A 17,216-nucleotide genomic window follows, 5' to 3' on the forward strand; every position below is an offset into this window, starting at 1 on the left:
TGAGAGAAGGAAGTTGAAGGTAAATGTGGGTGAAAGTAAGGTGATGAAATGTACAACGGGAAAGGATGGCAGCAAATTGGAAGTGAGTATCAAAGGAAAGAGACTGGAGGAAGTAGATAATTTGAGATATTTAAGGGTGCATGTGGCAGGAAAGGGAGGAATGGAGGTGGAGGTACGAGTAGAATGTAGATTGATAGAAGCAACTAAATGCCAGGGGGGAATAAAATTTGTAATGAGAAATAGATATTTGGGAATGGCTGCTAAGAGGGGATAGTATGAAGGGGTGATAGTGCCAACAGAAATGTATGGGTCAGAAATATGGAACATAAGAGAGGAAGAGTTTAAATGTGTTTGAGATGAAATGTCTGACAAGTATGGTAGGGGTTACTAGGCTGGATAGAGTGAGAAATGATGTGAGGAGGAAAGTGGGGGTGGAAAAAGGAGTTGGGGGATAGGGCTGATGAATGAGTATTGGGATGGTTTGACACATGGAAAGAATGAGTGAAAAAAAGATTAGTAAAAGAAGCATGGAAGGCAGAGGTGGATGGAGTGAACATGAGGGGGTGACTGATGATGAGATGGATGGGGTAAAAGGGGCATTGAGAAAGAGGGAAATTTCTGTTGAGGAAGGAAGGGAGAAGACAGAAGATAGGAGTGATTGGAGAATGGTTATGTATGAATGATGCTGTGATGCATGGAAGCGAGTGGGGGATGGGGGACAAAGGAGTGGCTATGTGTAAATGATATTGTGGTGCAGCTTGAAGGGATTTCTCCTCATTTTCTCTCTTTCTGCATGAAGAGATGGAGGGGGGGGGGTCGCCAATTAAATGAAGCAGGCTTACTGTGGATGTGCTGTGTCTTGCTACACTGGGCAAGATGCAGGGATGACCTGTCATACAGGAGCCGCCAAGAAAAGAGGGAGGGATGGGTGGTGAATAGGAGTGGAGTAGGGGGGGGATAAATGGGTGGAAGTGGATTTATGTCTGACTTTGGCTATGCCCTTGTAAGGGTGAAAAAGCCCTTGATATATATATATGTATTATTGATATTATTATTATGATTTTTTTTTTATTCTTTAGAAAATACATATACAAAATTAACCACAATTTTTCTATGCAAGGTTTCCACCAAGCAGACTTTACATTCATTGGATTTCACTGTCCAAAAAGTATAGCATACCATATTAGGTCCACTCCATTTTTTTTTAACTTTTGAGGCTGTGGATCCCTGACTATATTGTCCCACCCATTTGTTATTCAATACAACCTCCCTAAAAGTATGGAGAGTTTCAGGAAACGGCTGATGTGGTCTTCTTGATTGATGAAAAAAGAATTCGAGCACATAGAGCCATTCTGAAGATCCGCTGCCAGTATTACCGCAACATGTTTCAGCAGCACTGGAAGGAGAGCAATCTGGAGTGAGTAATTTCAAGACTCCTTGTTCCCTATTTTTTTCATGCATGTTACTAATTGTTGATCTTTACCCTATGTATTGTATCTGTAAACTGCTTGTGTAGGTGATATGTGTTGTGGTGAGGAATCCTCAAAACATGTAAAAGTTGCATTTTAGTCTTACAATAGTGACGAGAATGGTACAGTCTGTTGTAGTTATGTAAAATTATAGAACAAACACAGGAAGTTCCAAAAAAGTTACTACTTTCACAGAACATGAAATAGAAGTACTTAAACTAGTAGGTATTGTTTCACTATCAGGGCCATAAGGTTACTTTCGGTAGACTATCTATATCTATCTATATTGCAAGGTCTTTTTCCCCCCTTACAAGGGAAATAGCCAAGTGAAAAGGCATGTACTCACTCCCACCCATTCTACTTTCACCCACCACCCTTTCCTCCCTCTCATTTTAGTTTCTCCTTATGGATGACAGGTCATCTCTGCATCCCGCCCACTGCCCTTTGGTTAACAGTTTTTCAGAATGTCTCATAGATGTACTAAGACAAGTGTATCATTGACACAAGGTACCATTATAGTCCCCAAAGGGGGGGATCACTAATGCTATATAAACTAGGGGCTAGGAACTCATTCTGTCCAAATACTAGCATATTTAGGGTGATGAAATTGTTTAACTAGTTTTCACTCATCAATTAAGAATTAGTTGTTGATGATAATTGCTACTTCTGCTACTATGGTTCTCATCTCTTTGTAGGACAATTGCTGTCACAACAAAGCTCTGCCGAGGCTGCTCTTGACAGTGTTTTTATGTCTTCCAAAGAACCCTCCTTGCCAAAGTGCATGAGCTGTCTTGAATTTCCACTGTATCTGATATCTTCTCAAATAGTTTTTGACTTTACAATCCACTTGTAAACTTCTAAAAACTGTTGCAGCCTTGAAAATTTGTGCATTTGTTGAAGATCTGGTGATGAATGTCATTTTGGTTAACAACCACAGGGCTAAGGTGAATTCTATTGTACTGAGGGATGGCGGTAGTTTGAGGTGAATAACGTGGGTAACTACAAGTGAAGAGGCATATGCAGACAGATCTTCAAAAAAGTGTTGTCTTGTAAACCAAATACTTGACAAGTACTAGTCATGTTGATAGCAACAGCATCAAAGGGACAATTATAATACTTGACAAAATCCTCTGATATGGGGAGGCTGAGGGAGCTGGTATAGAGTTGTACCTACCATCTAATGGATATAGCTGTGTGGTAATTTCCTGATGCTTGGTGGGCTCTGGCAAGCCAGTGTTGCTCTGTTAGTGTTCACATAGCAATGTAAAGTGTGAAACCACTATCAGGATCCTCTTAGGGATTGCAACAAGGTGTTGTGTTTGAAGGTCAAGGTTGCTGTGGTCCAGTCATTCTCTGGAAAGGAGTAACCCATTTTTATTGCACAGACGAAGATGTTTTGCCATGTTATTTCTGTAGGGGTCTTGGCTTTGGGTTTTAGGAAACTGATCATGAAAGGGTAGTGCAATTCATGTTTCTAATGAAGGTCTACTCTCAAAGGGTCAAACTGTTCACTCTGGCACTCTGGCCATGGAAACCCTTTCTACTATAGCATTGCATAGCTTCTTTCATTTATTGATCCTCTGTGGCAAATCTCTCTAGATTCAGGTCCATGTTTTCGTGCATTTATTCGTCTTGTCAATTATATGAGTGCCAGCCCCTCCTTCACCCTCTCCCTCTCCCTCTTGCCACTTCTGACAACCTACCCACCATCCCAAACTTCAACTCTCCCTTCCCTCAGTTTTGTTTCACTCAGTGCTAATACATCTTTCTTTTGATACACAAACATACAACCAATCTCTTCCCATTTGTTCTCATCTGTACTGCATCCATGCACATTTAATAACACAATTAGATTCTGATTGGAGTCCTCCTTATAGACCCTCTTGTGCCTGCATATATAATAGTTCTCAACACAGAAGGGTTTATCATTGGCAGAATATAATAAAATGATGATTTTGTGTACAGGAAGCATGATTAATTTATGAACAAGTTTATTTGATGTTTTACATTAATGTAGCTTTTCCTTCAACAGGGAGGTTGAGGTTAAAGATTACACCTATCCTGTATTTCGGGCTTTTCTCCAGTATGTTTACACTGACACTGTGAATGTTTCTCCAGAGGATGCTATTGGTAAGAAAGACTGTTTTAGTGATCTTTCCTGCACATCTAAATTAAATTCAGCCAAATAAGGTTCATGAATAAGCCATGTGTATAGGGAGTAGATTGCTATATAGTAGTATACTACAAACATGAACTTCTGTTACAATAAAATCAAACATTTTCACACCCACTCATTATTGTGCTTGTAATCTTACATGTGAACCTACACATGACACACTACATGTGTCAACTCATGTAATATGCATAAATGCAGTAGGAAAACCTGCACAGTTACATACATACTTATACATACACATATACATACATATACCAAGGGCCTTTTCACCCTTACGATAGAGGCAGCTGTAGATACTTGGGGGCAAATGTGGCAGGAAAGGGAGGAGTGGAGGTGGAAATGGAATGTAGATTGAGAGAAGCAAGTAAATGCCTTGGGGGATTAAAAAGTGTAATGAAAAATAGGCATTTGGGAATGGAGGCTAAGAGGAGATTGTACGAGGGGGTGATAGTGCCGAGAGCAATGTATGGAGCAGAAACATGGAACATAAGAGAGGAAGAGAGAAAGAGTTTAAATGTATTGGAGATGAAATGTCTGAAAAGTATGGTAGGGGTTACTAGGCTGGATAGAATGAGAAATGAGGAAGTGGGGGTGGAAAAGGAGTTGGGAGATAGGGTTGATGAAAGAGTATTGGGATGTTTCGACATATGGAAAGAATGAATAAAGAAAGATTAGTGAAAGAAGTGTGGAAGATAGAGGTGGATGGAGTGAACATGAGGGGGCAACCAAGGATGAGATGGATGGATGGGGTAAAAGGAGTATTGGGAAAGAGGGGGGTTGTCTGTTGAGGAAGGAAGGGAGAAGACAGAAAATGGAACTGAGTGGAGAATGGTTGTGCTTTTATGATGCTGAAGTATGTGTGAATGATATTTTGACACCGTTCAAAGGGATTTCTCCCCATCCTCTCTTTTTCTTCATGAGGGGATGGGGGGGGGGGTCACAAAATAAATGAAGCAGCCTTGGTGTGGATGTGCTGTGTCTTGCTATGTTGCTTCTGACCCAGGGCAGTGGGTGAGATGCAGGGATAATCCATCATCCAGGAGGAGCCAAGAAAAGAGGGAGGGAGGGGTGGTGAATGGGAGTGGAATATGTGGGGATGAAATGGGTGGGAGTGGATTTATGTCTTTGGCATACATGCATACATACATATATACGTTCATAGAAAAATGCCTTTTTCCCTCTATAAGGGGGTTGCTGAGTCAAAGCATACACCCACCCCACACCCATCCAAAACCCATTTATTACCTCCCACCATCTTAAGACCTCATGGATGAAGGGTAATTCCATACTTCCACCACAGTACCTCTAGAGCAGAGTCTGACAGCTGGAGCTTGTTTACTCTCCACTCTGTACCATGGGTCTCCTGCAAAAGAGCCCAGGGTCAACTGTTTGATTGATTCATTCCTCGATTACTCAACACCTTTAATAGGCTTCCTTGTTTCTTTTTTGCAACCATTTCTCATGTGCTCACCTCTTTTCTGTCACCATTGCTTTTACCTCTTTATCTCACCATTCACTATCTCCGGTGGGACTATTGACAGGTACCTGCTTATAGTAGTCCTGCAAGATAGACATTGCATCTTACTAATTTCAAAACCTGTTGTACCTCTCCCCTCCATCAGGAGGTGCAGCCCTGAAGGGCTGACACTCAGCCTCCAGACTGGTCCCAAGATGTCTCTCAATTTCAACTATATATCTTACACCATTTCACACATGAAGAACTGATGATTGGCAACAGCACCCTTTTCCTGCTTCTTTCAACTGGTGACAGAAACAGTCCCACATCAATGCAACACAGGCAACAGTCCAGTGTTTCTTCTCATCCACTGTAGGGCTGCGGGTTGGGTTTTCCACTTAGTGAAATTTGAGGCAACAGTTATTATCCCATCCTATCTTCCTCATCCTACACATCTTCTCTGCCCACTTTAACACTTCCTCCTTGAAATATACCCCTGTACATATCTTCTTTATCTTTCATAGTTATTTTTTCTATTTATATAAATATAAAAGGCTTCTTTCTCCTTATAAAGGAGTATCTTTTAAGGGAGGTAGCCAACTAGGGCATGCACTCGCCCTCCACTCGTTCCATACCCATATTTGTTTCCCCTTTTGAATATTTCTTACCTCCAAGTGGATAAAGGGCCATCACAATTCCATCCCCCAGTCACCCATTGCTTTAGTCAGAAGCAATGCAGCACAACACAGCACCTCCACAGCAGGGCTCAACAGCTGAAGCTGGTTTACCCCCACCACTTCATCAATATGAGAATTCTCCCTCTTTGTCCCCACACAAATAAATAGAGACAGTGATGAGAAATCCCTTCAGGCCACTTTGGTTCATCATCCATTCACAACCTTTCTCCACTCACACCTATTTCCTGTCTACTTACTTCCCAGCTCAACAAACATTTCCTATTTACCCAAGGCCCCTTTGACTCCATCCATCCATCCCATTCTTGGTCTTCCCCTCAAGCTCACTCCATCCACCTCTGCCTTCCATACTTTTTGAAGTCTTTCTTCACTCTTTCTTTCCATATGCCCAGACCATCCCAGTGTTCTGTGATCCACTCTATCTACCAATTGCCTTTCTGTTCCCACTCTCTGCTTTGCCTCCTCATTTCTGACTCTATCCAGCCTTCTAACCACCATAGTCTCAAACACCTCATCTCAAACACATATGAATTTCTCCTCTCTACATCCCTTACATTCCTAGTTGCTACCTCACAGTGTTGTTGGTACAATTGTTCCTTCATATAGTATTTTCTTTACAGTCTTCCCTAGATATCTATTTTTCATGACCCTTTTCATTCCTCCAAGACTTTTACACAGTATAATTCTCTTTGTAATGGTACCACAGGTTTACTCGACCTAGCCAATGCTTACTGTGAAGAAGGACTTAAGAAACACTGTGAACGTATTATTCGTCATGGCATCACTACTGAAAATGCAGCCATGCTCTATGCAGTGGCCATCAAGTATGAAGCAAAGGTAATGTGCAAATTATCAATTTTTATAAACCAAAGTGTCATTGTCGAATTTATCCCCTACAGTAGCATGGGATGATGTATAAACCTTGTAGTGGCACATATTCATATACCATTTAAGGAATTAGAAAATTGGATAAACCAAGCATACTCCAAAATTGTTGGTGATATATTCCTCTCTTTTAACAGGAATTGGAGAAGTTTTGTTTCCGCTTTGCCCTGAACCACATGACGGAGGTTGCCCAGACTGAAGCTTTCATGGCCTTGGATGAACACACGGTCAAGAACTTCATCCAACGGGCAGCCAAGCATGGGGCCTTCAAATACTGATATTCACACTACTTGTTGATGAGAATCTCGAAAAAGTAGTTGTCCGAGTGGGAGGGAGGGACTGCAGGAGGCTTTGGGTTCTGGGAACAGATTTTGGAGGTATGCTTGCCCGCACACCCACCCACCTACCCACCCACCTACCCGTGTACCAGCTGTAGAAACTGACAGAAATCTTGTGTGTGTTAACGTAATGTTACCCAAGCTAGTTAAATCAAACCATGCTAATGACTTTGCCTAACCTTGCCAAATCTCGTTAGAATTGTTTCCTTGTTTATTGAAATTTTATATTAACAGCATTTGCTTTGACTTGTGTTCATCACCATTGGTAAGGCTAGATTCATACATTTCACACCTTGATCTGATAACCAAACTTTGTTTTCCTTTATGTAAATAAACTTATTTTATTATGACCAGAGCAAAAATGTTAGGTTGAGCATGGTTTTGGCTATGTTTACCACTCAATCCACCTAGCCCAACCCATTTAGTCCAGCCCAACCCAACTCAACACAGCCTAACCCAGCTTAGTCCAACCTAACCCAACCCAAACCAACACAACAAACACAACACAACTCGTTCTACTCAACCCAACCCAACCCAACCCAATCCATTCTGGCCCATCCCAATCCAATACTTACATGACACAGCCTAACAAAGTCTAACCCAGCCCAACCCAATCCAGCCTAACTCATTCTCAACACAACAAAGTCCAGTCCAACCCAGTATAGTTTATGGTAACTCAATCCAACCCAACTCATGGCAATTCAACCCAATCCATGGCAACCTAACCTATGGCAGTCCCACCTCAGCCCAAACTGACCCATTCCAGCCCAACCTGGCCCATTCCAGCCCAACCTGGCCCATTCCAGCCCAACCTGGCCCATTCCAGCCCAACCTGGCCCAGCCCAGCTCAGACCATCTTAGCCCATTTCAAATCAACACATTTCATTCCAGTCCAGTCCTACTGTACTCATCCTATCCTTTGTTAACTACCCAGTGCCGTTAGAACCCAACACACCACTGCCTTGCTCAGCCTAACTTAGCCTAATTTGCTCAAACTCGGATGATTTCTGTGTAAAATTGTTGGCCTCACATAATTTAGTTTACACAAAGCAAGTCAAGGAAGCACTCAAACTTAGATTCCTCCAAAAATAATTCTCAGAACACCAGCACTGTTTAGGGAAGGTGTGGAGGGTACTGTGGGAAGGGAGATTTGAGGGCAGGATGTGGGATGCTGGCTGAAGTCACGATGGTTGTTTTCATATCAGGTCAAGTTCTAATTGGGATGAACCTTGTGTCATTGGTAAAACTATTCCTGGATTGGTCCTTGTTCCTGTGGTGGGCATTGAGAGGAGTGGATGGTGATATTAATGATACATTTTTTTCCTCTCTGTTTGATTGCTTTAAATCTGAAGGTGCTTTAATTTGCTTTTAGTTATTGTTTGCTTTTAGTTTGTGTATCCTATCATTTTCATTTGTCTTCTTTCATGTACATTATTTCATTGCATAATGTCATTTTACAGTCCATCTAGTCAAAGGTTAAGGTGCTTTAGATGGCTGTCACCTGCTTTAAAAAGGGGAGAGAAGAAGTTACAGACTTATGATTCATTGAAAGATTAATCACCACTTTAGTTTTATTGGAGAATCTGGTCAGCCAGAAATTGCTTCTGCAACATAGAAAAAAACACTACTGCACAAAATTTTCACTACTCATGGTGTTATAGAGCATATAATTTTAATACAATGTAAAATACAGACCTCATTAACTGTCGTACAAAAACCTGATGTACATGAAGGTATACTTTCCAAAAAAAGGTACCTTAACAAAAATCAGATATAGATTGTGAGAGTCTCTAGTTATGCCCAAACTTGGTTGTGGGCTTTGCTAAATACATTAGTTAATGTTACCTTATACTTAAAGGAAAAGTTAGAAAGGAATATAAAGAATTCAATTATTGAACAATTTTCTATTTAAATGCACAAATCACAATTTGGGGATATTTCTTTGAAAATTAAGAATGTCATAATTTCATAGTTAATAAAATTCATCATTGGAATGTATAAATTGGTTATAGAGTGTGCAGATTGGTTTGAAATATTATTGGGATCTGTTTTGGAAAAAGAAAATAGTATCCTATAATTAGACCTCACTAGTTCCTTAAACATAAAGAAAATAAATTGTTTCATAACAGTGGCTCCATAAGAAGCAATTTAGGGAGTTTCAGTTGCATTTATTTAATTTGGTTTGGTTACTTTGTGGTGTGTATGGCTGGGGGAAGACCACAGGAAAGCAGCCCAAGGAAGTTGTGGCGTTGAGATTCTTGTCAACAAGTAGAGAGGTTACGACTCGTCTCATGAAAGGGGGTTCCAAATCTACTGGATGGGGTACATTCCATTGTACTTATTCCCAGCAAATAGTGAACAAGTTAAATGCTGTTTAAAGTAAGATAGTCAAACAGTTGAGTTTCTTCGCACTTTACTTGTCCTGCAGTGATGGCAAGAGGTCAGCAGTGCCGTTGGCAAGACATGCATTTACATATATACATTAGTGTACATGTAAGCAAAGAGGCCAAAGTATACAACAAATCTGCCCTAAAAATATAATACATTTTCTTGTACAGACAGTCAAGTACACAATTACCATATACATGCTCTTGTGCAGGATCTTGTGCGCACAATATTTCTAATTCAGCCTCCAAGGCATATGCCTTCCTGTAGTTTGTTGTACTAGGGCAAATCTCTTTCATTTGTATGTACTGAAAGTTGGTGTGCACTGCATTTACTCATCACTGTAAATAAGTATATAGACTAACAAGCACAAAAGTAATCACATATGTATGCACAACATGGGCATGCATGTATTAGCATGCAGGCATACACAACATCATTTCGAAAAAATTTTGTTTATGATTATGCAAGAGTGTCTAGGTCCATACATGCTTTTGTAAACATGATTACATGCATCTATATGGATACTTAAATGTGGAACTAAATAAACAGACACACATATATATATACACACACAAACACACCTTAGATAAACCATAAAAGGAGAGATTTGAGCACTGGATCTGCTATTATGAAAGGAATGAGGAGAAAGCGATGACTTTATTGCAATGTTCAGGTCACTGAAGGGGGATAGACAAAATTGACAAAAAAATCTCTTTGTTTGGGATGGGAGGGCATTATGAGATTGTGAGAACAAATCAAAAAAGACCACATATCTGAAGGATGTGAAAAAATACTGTTTTTGATACAGGTGTGTAAACTTGTAGAACAGCCTAAATACCCAAGCTGGTACAATACATGAAGAAAAAACTAGGTATGATAATTGGAGAATATGAGATAACCTCATAAGTATAGTTTTTTCCTGCATACTAGTTAGGTAAACATGCAGACGCATTGATGAGTTGGACAAAATATACAAGATAATTAAATACTCGCTCAAAGAAAAATGCAAATATTGTACCAATATATAAAGGAGGGAACAAGGAAAATCCAACTAACCACAGACCAGTCTCCTTTACAAGCACAATAGCAAAAATATGTGAAAAAATTATCAAAAGTAGATGGGTTAAACATCTGGAAGAAAACATGTATATTGAATCCAAAACAATTTGGATTTAGACGAGGAAGATCATGTACAACAAACTTTATCTGCTACTCGAGACTAATAGAAATAATACAAGAAAGGGGTGGATGGGTGGACTGTGCTTTTCTAGATCTACAAAAAGCATTTGATTAAGTACCACAAAAAACTAATAAGAAAAATGGAATCAATAGGTGGCATTAAAGGAAAATTATTGGAATGGATGGAAGACTTCTTGACTGGGAGGAAAATGAGGGTGGTAATTTGAGACAAATACTTGACCTGGGAAGAAATGATGAGTGGTGTCCCATAAAGTTCAGTGTTGGCTCTGATCATGGATGAAGGTGTGGAATGTTATATAAACTTATTCGCAGATGATGCAAAAATACTAAAGAAAGTAAGTACAGAGGAAAAGTGGGAAGTGAATTTTAACATCAAGAAGTGTATATTGGAATTTGGAAAAAGTAAAAATATAATATCGAGAAATTATAGAATTGGTGAAGAAGTCAAAAAAGTGAGCTAGGAGTAATAATCAGCAAAGACATGTCACTTGACAAACATATTAATAAAATAGTCGGAGAAACCTTCAACCTACTAGGGTCGATGAAAGTGGCATTTGACTATTTGGATGAAGAAGTGGTCAAGAAAATATTAGTTACACTGATAAGACCAAAATTGGAGTAGGCTGCAATACTATGGACTATGGATATGCACATATGGAAATGAACTCAAAAGTGGGAAGTGAAATTCAATATCAAGAAATGTAGTATAATGGAATTTGGAAAAAGTAAAAACAGAACATCGAGAGATTATGAAATTGGTGAAGAAGAGGTAAAAAAAGTAAATTTGGTAAAAGACCTTGAAGTGATGATCAACAAAGACATGACACCGGACAAGCATATTAATAAAATAGTCTGAGAAACCTACAATTTATTGAGGTCAATAAAAGTGGCATTTGTCTATTTGGACGAGGAAATGATAAAAAAATAACTACACTAATAAGACCAAAACTCGAGTACGCAGCAACACTATGGACACCCAGTACCAAAAAGAATATGAAAAAATTAGAAAGAATACAAAGAGCAACAACAAAACTGGCACCAACTCTTTCCAAAATGACATATGAACAAAGACTGTCCAAATTAGAATTACCAACTCTGGAACAAAGAAGGGAAAGAGGAGACCTACTATCAATAGAATTATGAAAGGAATGGAAATCTTAGATAAGAATGATTTATTGAAATGGGACAATGGAAATGCAAGAGGACATGAAAAGAAACTCAAAAAAGATAATTACAGAAGAGATCTGAAAAAAAAAATAGCTTCCCACACAGAGTGATAGATACTTGGAACAAATTAGACAAAGAAACAGTGTATGTAAACACTATTCAAGATTTTAAGAAAAAACTTGATGCTGAAAGATACAAAGATGGGTCACCATGAGCATAGCTCCCTTACCGTATAATACAACTAGGTAAATACACACTTATGCATACTGGTTGGAGATTTTAATTGTGGAGAGGTGAAATGAGAAGAATGGGAAACAGGAGGAAGTGAGGAATCATGGGACAGCACATTGTTGATTAAAGTAGTGGATGATTTAATGACCTATTGGGTGAAAGAACCAATGAAATATAGAGGTGAAGATATACCAACAAGACTACATTTTATCTTAAAGGAATTTGAGGTGATTAAAACATGGAATTACTGGTGCCTAAGGGGTAAAAGTGATCTTGCAGTCCTTGGATTTATTCTGGAAGTAGGAAATTCAGAAATAGAAGAATCATACAAACAAGGAAGATAAAACTATGCAAAAGCCAACTATACATAATTAAGAAATTACTTTGAAGTGGAATGGAGGAAAATCAGATAAAAGAAACACAAGAATTGGCAAATCTTCCTGAAAATTTATAATGCAGGTGTGGAAAAGTATGTAGCAAGGATGGTTGGAAGAGAATTGGGACAAAAAAGGATTGGTTTAAAAAAAGATACACAGTTGCAGAACAAAAGAGACAAAATATGGGAGAGGTGTGGAAAGAGAAGAACAAGGAAGAGATAGTAGGAATACAATCATCTGTTGCAACCTATGACTCCCAGGTAAATGGCAACAGCCAACAGATTGCCCCACAAGTCACTCGGGGAAGAGATATTGTGTCCTCTGGGTAAGGCATCTTCTTCCTCAACAATATTGCTTCTTGCAGACTTCACATAATGGTACCAAAGAATTGAAAAATTAATAGACAAGAATTAGAAGAGAGGATGAAAACTGGAAATGGTGTAATTGATAATTGTAAAGATAAACTTAAGTTGTTCAACAGATATGTGATTGATGAACTGAAGCACAAAGAGAAAATAACCAAAGGAAATATGGAGGTGTTATGAAGAAAGAATAAGCTGAAGTAATGAATAAAAGTGAAACACTTTCATACTGAATAATGCCTCCGGTAATGAACTGTTTCAGTGATAGCTTGGACAGTCTTTTCTGTGGAAGCATAGCACTTTTGTTGTCCTTGAGCAACAAGTGATGACTACCTGTTTGTGGTAGTCTTGCAAGATGGACAGCTGAGATACCCATTTTCAGAACCCATCAACTCCTTCACCTCCATCAGAAGGTGAGTGGTTAATTCTGGACTTGGCCCATGATTTCTCACTATCAGCTTCAACTGGCAACTACTCTTTTCCTACTACTTTCAACTAATGATGTAGGAACAGTCCCACACTGATGCATCACACACAACAGTCCAAAATTTCTTCTCTATGGGAGGACCTGAGGCCCAATGCCAACCACTGTGGGGCTGTGGGGTTTCCATGCCGTGAAACTAGGCAACAGTGATTATTATTTAGGTCTTTGAATTGATCTTGAAAAGAAATCTACCGAACAACCTACCAGAAAGAGAATTGTGATGGCAACTCCAGATGCATCACTTTCCATTTTAAATAGGATGCATCAATTGCCTGAAATGTTGGATTTCCAGTGTCTTGCTTGAGTATGAAAAACTACTGCTTTGTTCCAGAGAATGCAGTGGTGGCACTGAGAGAGTAAATCTTGCTTGAATAGTCATGTATCTAGTACAAGTAGTAACCAGAGTTGAGAGCTTATAGGAGTAACTTCTTGTACTGAAACATTGACAGTTCACATAGGGGTCAAATTAGTTCAGTGTTTGGACATATTTATCCTCATTCCACATAATCAAGGAAGGGAAGCCTTTTTTTTTATAATAAAAAAGTACACTTTTGTCTTGTAACTTGTATTTTTCATCTAGGGAGTCCCACAGAAGTTGAGGTTAGTATGATGCTTCTGGGTTATATCTTAAATGATAATGTTATCCAAGTATGCATAAGTACCAGTGAGTTGCTCCTCTTGAATGAATGAATCCATAATTAGTTGAGAACAGGCTATTCGATTGATGGTCCCAAAGGGGATTTAAGTAAACTGATGCAGGCCACCACTAGCCTCACATGCTGGGTTAGATTTATCTTTATTCCTGATGGGGACTTGATGATAGGTCTCCATAGATCAGTAGTTATAAAAACACAGTACTAAGCAATTTTGTTCATTGTGTTGTCAATACAAGGTAGAGGTTACCCATCAAGAAGTGTGGATTTGTTGATAGTCTTGGAGTAGTCAGTGGCCAGGTGCCACTTCCTAGGACTGTCTTTGATGACAACATCAAGGGGTATTTATCTACTTGATTCTGTTGTGCCTTCCTTTGGCAGCCTTCTCAGTGAGCATCCAGTCTTTGTGAGAATAGTGGTTTGATTTGGCTAATATAGTACGACAATCAGCTGTAAGGTTGGTAAACAGTTTCAATAGATTCTTTGTTAAGATGCTAAGTCCACAAATGACAAGAGGAGGCAATTCATTCCAATCGTCATCATCATCATCATCATCGTCATCGTAATCGTCGTCATCATCGTCACCATTGTCACCATCACCACCATCGTCACCATCACCACCATTGTCACCATCACCACCATTGTCACCATCACCACCATCATCCATCATCAATTGGGAGAATATACTGAGGACTACATTGCCTCATTCACATGCCTTTGTTAATTCCCAGTTTCTGTGTGCAAGCTCCCATGCATCCCCCCTTCCCTTTCCTTTCCAAGCAGCTCTTAGTAGGTTCAGTCAACTTGCATCAGCCATGAGTTCTGTGGATGTCCACTTTGTCTCTTCCAATGAGGGATTCACAAATTATTATGGTAACAATCCTAGACTGATTTTCATGTAACAATACCTGGTTTGCTACCGTATCTTTTCAATGATACTCCATAATTCTCCAAAGGCACTTGTCACCAAAGATTTTGAGATGCCTCCCTAAGTCAACATTCACTGTCCATGTCCCACAGCCATACAGCAAGACAGAGAGTAAATGTGGTTCTTAGATTTGGATTTTAGTCCTGCATAAAAATTGACTGCTATATACTCTGGCTGAGTTAGTCTATAACACCATGGACAATTGCTAGTCCTTTAGAGGACTTTTTAACATTACCCAACACAGGTATGCACTACACTACCAAGTTATGCGAAGCTTTCCAACACTATAGTGTCCTAACTGCATGTATGGGGAGACTATGATCTCATCCTGTAAGCCCCAAATGCCCGGGCCTTGATTGCGGCTTGAGGGCTGCAACCAAGCCTTCTAGTGGATAAAAAAAGTACAGGATTAGAGTTACCACTGTCAATAAGACTATCCATCTCTACTCCTTTGATGAAAGTTTTCACAACTGTTATTGATAGCAACAAAAGTCACTGTCACTAATGTTGCAGGGTCACTGAAAATTTTAAATGCACTAGCTGATTTTTGATGAATTAGCATGACACCTTAGCAAAATGAACCCTCTTATGATATATGTCATATACTGCTTCATGTTTTGGACACTTTAGATGTGGAAGTCTTGAGTAATTAATTGTTGCCTCAAGTTTTCACTAAATAGAAAACCTGCAGCTCCACAGTGGCTAGCAATAGTCCTTGAGTCCTCCCATACATATCTCTGGGAAGAAATTACAGACTGTTGTATTAGTGTGGGACTGTGTCCATGTTACTGGCTGAAAATGTTTGGGTAAGGGGAGCAGTCACTGGTTGCGAGTTCCATGTGTGAAAAAGTAAGAAATACAGTTGGAGTTTATAGAGATCTTTGTCCCCTTTGGCAAATACTTGGGCCAGAAGTGTATTTACTACAGGAGAAAGCTGGGGTACTATTCTCTTCAGAATTCGTCTGGGCTAAATCTAAAGCTTTTGCCTGGTCAAATATGGTGGCTAGATCCAGGGTTTTATTCTCAACAAGCACTGCCATATCCCTGGTAATAGCAGTTTAGCAGTTCTTGAAAGTACTCGTGTAAGGACTCACCAACCTATTAGCAGCAAGTTGCAAGACAATGGCATGCAAAAATTTAATTTGATTTAGGGATCCTGATAGCATCCTCATTGGGAGGACATTCAAGATAGCATTGTAGATTTTTTGGGATACAAAGTTGATCTAGCTTGTTTAGATTTTCTGAAGGAAGGGCTCTCAAGAAGTTTTCAAAAGCCTTAAACCAGTGCTTCCATTCCTGAGTAGCCACTGATGAGTAGGGGTCAGTGTTTGGTCTCTGGTTTTAGTAGATGTTCCATATTTTAGCCCGAGTTCACTAGTAGTGGTAGTCAGCATGGTCCTAGGGGCCACCACAGTACCACTACCCAATAGGATAATTATGATTAATAAATTGTTGTGATAAAAACAGTACTGTGTGTGTATGTGTGAAACTTAGCCTTGAATTTTATTTATATTGTTGGCCTGAACATTAAAGGGGATAAATGAAACTAATAGGGGAGATATCATGGTCTGGGATGAGAGTCATGATGTCATGGGAACAAATTAAAAGTGCATGTGTAAAGGATGTTATGAGATACAGCTTTTCATGCAGACGCATGAAGTCCTGGAATAGCCAAGAATCTAACATATATACATACACATGCCAAAAGGCCTCTTCCACCTTATAAAAGAAGTGGCCAGCCAAGGCATGTTCCCACCCTTCACAAATCCCACACCCAAGCAACACCTGTTTGTTTCTCCCCATATCTTATAGCTGAAGCTGGTTTACCTCCACTGCTTCATTACATGGCAACCCTTCCCCCTTGTTCACTCAAATGTATTAGGGGATAGAAATAGAAATCCATTTAGGTTGTATCAATTTATCATCCATTCACATTCACACTCCACTTGCACCTATCTCTTGCTCTCTCTCTTCCTTGTTCAACAGATATTATTCTTTCACCCATCTATCTATCACATTCTCAGTCTTTGCCTCATGTTTGCTTAGTCTGCTTTACTTTCCATGTTCTTTGTGCTAGTCTTTCTTCACTTATTCTATGTACCCAAACCATACATCTCTGTATTCTCTATATGCCAGGTCCCATTTCCCTCCTGCTCTTCACCTCAACTCATTTCTCATTCTGCCCATCCCCATAACCCCCACCATACTTCTTAAATACTCCATCTTGAACAAATTTGAATTCCTCCTGTCAGCCCCCGTAAAATCCAAGTCTCTGCCCCCATACAGTGTCATAGGCACAATCACCCTTTCTTATAGTTTTTCTTTGTGTCCGTCCATAGATATCTATTTTTCTTGACTCTTTTCCCTAAGGCATCAACAGTACTTGCTTCTTTTGCTCTACATTTTA

The 17,216-nt window shown here is 39.5% G+C and overlaps 1 protein-coding gene across 2 annotated transcripts in view; it reads left to right on the forward strand.

The window, feature by feature from the left end:
* LOC143025518 (RCC1 and BTB domain-containing protein 1-like) overlaps positions 1–16,530 on the forward strand; it is a 40,862-nt gene extending 24,332 nt beyond the window's left edge. The window contains exons 8-11 of one of the 2 annotated variants that reach the window (XM_076185302.1): positions 1,278–1,417; positions 3,502–3,599; positions 6,503–6,633; positions 6,819–16,530. In XM_076185302.1, the coding sequence (XP_076041417.1) occupies positions 1,278–1,417; positions 3,502–3,599; positions 6,503–6,633; positions 6,819–6,959 (510 nt within the window). In that variant the 3' untranslated portion in view covers positions 6,960–16,530. The remainder of the gene's footprint in view (positions 1–1,277; positions 1,418–3,501; positions 3,600–6,502; positions 6,634–6,818) is intronic. The other variant, XM_076185303.1, reaches the window with a different exon arrangement.
* Positions 16,531–17,216: the final 686 nt, after the last annotated feature.

This window comes from Oratosquilla oratoria, chromosome 5, assembly GCF_046742065.1.
Source record: "Oratosquilla oratoria isolate Oo_2021 chromosome 5, ASM4674206v1, whole genome shotgun sequence".
In the NCBI taxonomy this organism is placed as follows: domain Eukaryota; kingdom Metazoa; phylum Arthropoda; class Malacostraca; order Stomatopoda; family Squillidae; genus Oratosquilla; species Oratosquilla oratoria.